The sequence below is a fragment of the Dendrobates tinctorius genome, unplaced genomic scaffold (genome assembly GCF_039654945.1).
Source record: "Dendrobates tinctorius isolate UK_male_01 unplaced genomic scaffold, ASM3965494v1 ptg000230l, whole genome shotgun sequence".
Taxonomy (NCBI): Eukaryota; Metazoa; Chordata; class Amphibia; order Anura; family Dendrobatidae; genus Dendrobates; species Dendrobates tinctorius.
The window spans coordinates 439,323-445,646 of record NW_027361897.1 but is presented as its reverse complement, the minus strand read 5'-3'; the positions used below and the strand labels follow the sequence as shown (position 1 = coordinate 445,646).

The following is a 6,324-nucleotide window of genomic DNA, read 5'->3' as shown; positions in this document are numbered from 1 at the left end:
TCACCTGCGGATTTTACAAATTCCGCGCGGATGAATCCGCACCTAATCCGCAGCGTGTGCACACAGCCTTACCTGCGGATTTAGACAAATCCGCACTGAAAATTCCGCAGCAGAATCCGCAACGTTTGCACTCACCTTCCTGGCGCTCAGTAGAGCAAGAGCTGTACTGCTCCAACCTAATATCGATAACTCATCTCAGTGCCATCGATATCGTAGTGGACCCTGTAACCACAAAGCTGTCTTGTGATCAGTGATTGATAATGGATTTGTGAAGAAAGAAAGGAAAGAGAAAGAACACAGCGGCCGTGGGTGCCGGTCCGTGATCAGAGCAGCACAGCAGCGCGGAGCCTCACTGCACTCATCCGCGGAGTAACTGTCACACTACTGCACGCTGGTCACGCCTCCACATTATAACCACGCCCTCACCGTCCAATGGAATCCCGCACCAGCTCCCCGCCCCCTTACCTGTCAATAATCTCCGCCTCTCACACGTAAACTCGCCCCCTGATTGGTCTCCTAATATGCCGCTCAAAATAGACTAGTTCACCTCGGGACGCGCTCGCTGCGTCCTGTCAGAACCCGGGACGGGTGTCAGACTAGGCAGGGGGTGCTTTGCCGCCGGTCCGGGAATGAAGGCATTAGCAGGCTGGATGTAAGCCCCTCTTCCCCGCTCTTTCTCCCCCCCTCCTCCTACCTCCCGGACCAAAGATGGCGGGCGGCTCCATCACACTGCCCACTGTCAACATGGCGGCGCGCAGTCACGGCCGGGTCCTATGTCTGCTGGTGATGATGTTGCTGGCGCTGAGCGGTTGCCTGGCTGCCGGAGAGGAGGACGCCGCCGCGGAGACTGTTATCATCGGGCTGCGGCTGGAGGATACCGACGACGTGTCGTTCATGGACGGCGGGGCGCTGCGGGTGAGCGAGAGGACCCGGGTGAAGCTGCGGGTGTACGGGCAGAACATCAACAACGAGACGTGGTCCAAGATCGCCTTCACCGAGCACCTGCCGCCCTGGCTGACCGGAGGGGGGCCGGAGCCCGGCGGCGGCCAGGAGGGCTTCTACCCCTGCGGGATCCGCACCTCCGACATCCTGATCCAGCCGCACGTCGAGCTGAGCCGCAGCAGCTCCGGCATCGTGGAGATCGAGATCAAACCCCTGAGGAAGACCGAGAAGAGCAAGGCTTATTACCTGTGCACCTCCGTGTCCAGCCCCCCTCCCGGCCCCGGTGCCCACCAGCCCTGGACTGAGACCACCTGGGTCTACCATGCTGGGGACGACACCAGGGTCATCGTGGTAGAGGAGAAGAAGTTTCTGCTGCCCTTCTGGCTTCAGGTCATCTTCATCGCCCTCCTCTTGTGCCTGTCTGGTATGTTCAGCGGCCTCAATTTGGGGCTCATGGCCCTGGACCCCATGGAGCTAAGGATCGTCCAGAACTGTGGCACCGACAAAGAGAAGAATTACGCCAAGAGGATCGAGCCGGTGCGTCGTCAGGGCAACTACTTGCTATGCTCCTTACTGTTGGGCAACGTCTTGGTCAACACCACCCTCACCATCCTGCTGGACGACATTGCCGGATCTGGTTTGGTGGCCGTAGTAATCTCCACCATCGGCATAGTCATCTTTGGTGAAATCGTGCCCCAGGCCATCTGTTCTAGGCATGGCTTGGCTGTAGGAGCTAACACCATCTTCTTGACCAAGTTTTTCATGATGATGACTTTTCCGGCTTCTTACCCGGTCAGTAAGTTGTTGGACTGCGTCCTAGGGCAGGAAATAGGCACGGTCTATAACAGGGAGAAGTTGCTGGAGATGTTAAGGGTGACCGACCCATATAATGATCTGGTCAAAGAAGAGCTCAATATTATCCAGGGGGCTTTGGAGCTCAGGACCAAAACGGTGGAAGACGTCATGACCCCTTTAAGAGATTGCTTTATGATGGCCGGAGATGCCATCCTAGACTTCAACACCATGTCTGAGATCATGGAAAGCGGATATACCCGCATCCCGGTCTATGAAGGGGAAAGATCTAACATTGTGGACCTCCTCTTTGTAAAAGACTTGGCCTTCGTGGACCCTGATGACTGCACGCCTTTAAAGACTATCACCAAGTTCTACAATCACCCTCTACACTTTGTCTTCAATGACACCAAGCTAGATGCCATGCTGGAAGAATTCAAAAAAGGTGGGCACTTTTGCCATTTGTGGCCCGTAGGGCGGTGGGAGGGAGAAGATTAGAGAGGACACTTGTCTCGTATTTTGCAATCTAAAATTCTCCCCTTTTGTCCGATCAATCAGCTTTCCCATTAGTTTTAAGGTAGAAATATAATCAGCAGGACTCTACAGATTAATTAGGGCGTAAAGACCCCCCCCTCCCAGCAGGGGTCCGAGTAATCATTCCTATCCAGGTACTGTGTGTAACCTGGAGCCAGGTGACCATAGATGTCAACCATTGATCTTCTGACCTATGATGACCCCATGTAATGTTCTCCATAACGTCTATGGTCTTATAATGATCAACTCAAATGACACACAAAGTAATTTTAGACTGAAATTAGAAGCCCCCGTGACTGTTCTGGCAATGAGCTGTCAGTGGAAGGGCTAAGAAGTTTTATAGATCCGATTATATGGGTAATTAAGTCATCTATCCCTAAATAAAAGTGCTTGTCTGGTGAAAATAAGTTTTGTCCTATCCTAGGGTAGGTGATAACTTGCTGGTGGTTGAGTGTCTGACGTGTGGGACCTGGTAAATTGGCAAATTATCCCTAACTGGGAACTTTTTGTCTCTAATACAAAACGGCGTTGCTTGTCGGACGCCCGAACACCTCTCCATTCATTCCTTGCGAGGCTGTCGGAAAAAGCCAAGCAAATGGCCCTCCTATAGGGAATGAATGGAGCAGCGGCCGCGCAAGTGCACTGCTACTCTTTTATATTAAGGGCTCATGCACACGACCAATTTTCTCATAAGAGTGCTATCTGTGGTTTCCAGAATAATAGGACCGTTACCCTTCTGCTATTCGGTGCTCAACAGTGGACCATCATCAATCATGTCATTACTTATCCTATTGATTGCTGATATCCTGCTTTCATCAGACGCCTATTAACTAGTTGGGCTCAGTATAGGTACTTCGGTCTACTCCATCTTTAGACTTGAAACTGTTGCTATTTGGGGTTAGTAATAGTGATGAGCAATGTGCTGGGATAAGGTCTTATCCGGCCATGCTCGGGTGCTAACCGAGTGTCTGCGGCGTGCTCGAAAAATCCCCACGGCTGCATGTCTCGCGGCCCCACGCACGCAGGGATGGCATAACAGACGCGAGGACTGAAACATATTATTCGAGCACGCCGCAGACCCGAGCAAGGCGGATAACACCTTATCCCAGCACGTCCACTCATCACTAGATAGAGGTGTTTGGAAACTTTCTATCAGGAAGCGAACAGACTGTCGTTGACTTGTCGGCAAAGTTGGCTTCTGCAGAACCTCTGTTCAGCGCTGTCCAGCACGGCTCTGTCCTCAGGATCCTTCCCCAGCATCACTTCACATAGGCTTTGTCTACAGCTGATCTGTAGGTAGCTCCGTATACACCGCCGACCCCCCCCTTCCTTCATTGAGGTTGTGAAGAGCTTAGTATAAAAAGTGTCTTTTCGTAATAATCCGGGAAGTTTTTGGTGTTTCACATTGTAGTATCTTGGAAAGGTTTTAATGTATCAAGTTGCAAAACCGCAGTCAGTCACTTGATTGATTTCTGCTTTTTGACCTCCGTCACCTTCTGTATTGTCGGTAGACATTCTTAAAGGGACACTAAAGTAAAATCTGCAGGAAAAAAAGTGCGTTTTATGAGCTGCTGGTAGTCTTCACATGTGAAGGTAAAGCTGAGCTGGTAGAGGGGGAGATCTGGCATATTTGGCATTGCATCACTTGTTCTCACCATTGATGGGACCGATTTATAACAGCAGTATGGCTTCCTTTAGCTTTGATGCTTTATTTTCTCATAAATGAGAATGTTTAACCCTTTCTTATTTTTCATTCCTTATTCTCTGCGCATCTTATGTTTCTTGCAAGTTATGGCACAAACGCTGAAACTAAACTTTAAAACGGGGTTGCCCCTTAAACAGTAGACGCTCGCGTGGAGCAGAGATATTCGGAGGGCCCCGGTCCAGGGACCATGTCGGTGGTCCATGCAGCTGGACCAGATCACTGTGATATGTCTACTATCTCTTAGCATTCTGGGTGACTTTTTTTTGATAGGCGCCCACATGGCCAATTCGTTGCTGGTGACCAACTAATCAGAAAAGGTGCTCAGGGTGCCATCAGTGGAGCGGGGTCCTGCAACTTGTTCTGGTCAACTCCTAGTAATCACCAGTCCATCGCATACGCTATAAATGCTGGTGAAACCTCCACTAATCGGTCTCCTATGTGAATATATACTGAGCCTGTGCGACCAAGAAATGAATGTAACCGTGGCCGCACGTGCTCCTTCACATTCACCCAGTGGATTTTGTGAACCCTGTTTTCATGAGCTATGGGGGTACCAGCAGTCCCTTCCCCACTCTTAAACATAAGCTGTCATTTATACTTGGTTGTTATGTGGATCACTAATATTAATGTTTTGGAATTATCACTATTAGAAACCAATGCAAGATAAATTAGAGGTCATTGGGGGATGAGAGGGTGTGTTGTTGTTTTTTTTTTTTTTTTTCTTATCGCAAATCATCACTTTTAAGGCTAGGGTCACATGAGCGTATATTCTCTCATCCTAGAGAATCGGGCCGATTATGCAAATCACACTCAGTTTGATCAGATTCTTCATGGATGAGAAGACGGTTTAAAAAAAAACTTCATTCTGTGAGGCGGCGGAAAATGGGCTGCTCTCGGATGTCATTTGAGTGCAGTCCAATGTTTCCCTCGCACTTGCATAGTTGAGTAATCCAAATGTCAGATCAAACTTGGACTTGCCATAATTTTATTTATTCCCCTCCCTGGACCGGCTCAGATCGAGAGGGAAAAAAATCAGAAATGTGCACAGCCCCATAGAACAACATTGGTCCGAGTTTGCTCCGATGTTTTGTCAAGTCGCACTCTGAAAATACGGCACGAGCCTCAAGGTTTCCGATACGACGGTCTTCTCCCTGAGCTGCAGTTGCTGATGAGGAGCAATTGACAGCATTTATGTCTACTGCAAAAATTATAGTTATTTTGTAAGCTTTTTGTGTTTATTTTGTTGCCTTTTTTATAATGATAAAACTGTAGCAAACTACTGTGCATGAGTCCAGGTCCAGTGACTTTACATCTGATCGTGGCCACGTCTATATGTGCTGAGGTGCAGTAAATCTAAAGGGTGAGGGCATCGTAGAGTGGGCATGACGTGGGTAACGTGATCCTCAGTGGGCCGCTGATAGTGGGGAGAGCGGCTAACGTGGCGCTGACATTTCTATGGTCTGTGAACCACAGACAAGCCGTCCTCACACAGCGCCGTCTGCACAGATGAAACGCCACTTATAATAGGCCGGTAATTGGAGGGCGGATGAAATTTCAGAACTTCGTACTCTTCACAAAAGGTTTGTAGTTAAAAATCAAAGACCATTTCCAATTTACGGTCATGAATTTTGCTTTATAGATCAGTCCTCTGGAGTCTTCCATTATTTTTTATGAAAACTTTGTCTCTGGGAAAGTTAGGTGGCTGAATCACAATTTGGTTCAATGTCACACGTCTACATTTCCGATCCTTGTATTTTTGATTAAATTAGGTTACGTCACTCCGGATTATGGAGATCTATGACGTTTATTGGAGCCGTTTTTACAGTGATCGAACAATATGACTGTGTCGGAGATCTCCGACCTCTGGAAACATGGCACATGCTGTACCGGACTGTTGAGTAGCCTTTTAAAGAAAACCTGTCACCAAGACCAGTGGAAAGCTTTTGCTCTTAATTTATTCCCTCTGCACCCCTGAGTATTTCGCTTTTTTTTATTTTTGCTTTTTCTCCATGAAAAAACGCAGGCTATGGGCAGAAAACTGCAGCAGAATTTGTGCTCATTTTAGTTCATGTTTTGCGTTTTTTTTTGCTAAACCATTTTGATCTCAACGGGGAAAGTTTGCCGTAAAAATTCTGAAAGAGTTGACATGATTTTCTTTATTTTTTAACCCCTTAACGACCAGGGGTATTTTTGGTTTTGCATTTTCATTTTTCCCTCCCCTTCTTTCCAGAGCCATAACTTTTTTATTTTTCCATCTATATGCCCATGTGAGGGCTTATTTTTTGCGGGACGAGTTGTACTTTTAAATGACACCATTGGTTTTACCATGTCGTGTACTCGAAAACGGGAAA

General features: G+C 48.0%; 1 protein-coding gene across 2 annotated transcripts in view; it reads left to right on the top strand.

Annotated features, from left to right (window-relative positions):
• Window positions 1–498: 498 nt before the first annotated feature.
• The window catches only part of CNNM2 (cyclin and CBS domain divalent metal cation transport mediator 2), a 151,150-nt gene continuing 145,324 nt past the window's right edge, over window positions 499–6,324 (top strand). For both annotated transcript variants that reach the window (XM_073555749.1, XM_073555748.1), the window contains exon 1: window positions 499–2,179. In XM_073555749.1, the coding sequence (XP_073411850.1) occupies window positions 709–2,179 (1,471 nt within the window). In that variant the 5' untranslated portion in view covers window positions 499–708. The remainder of the gene's footprint in view (window positions 2,180–6,324) is intronic.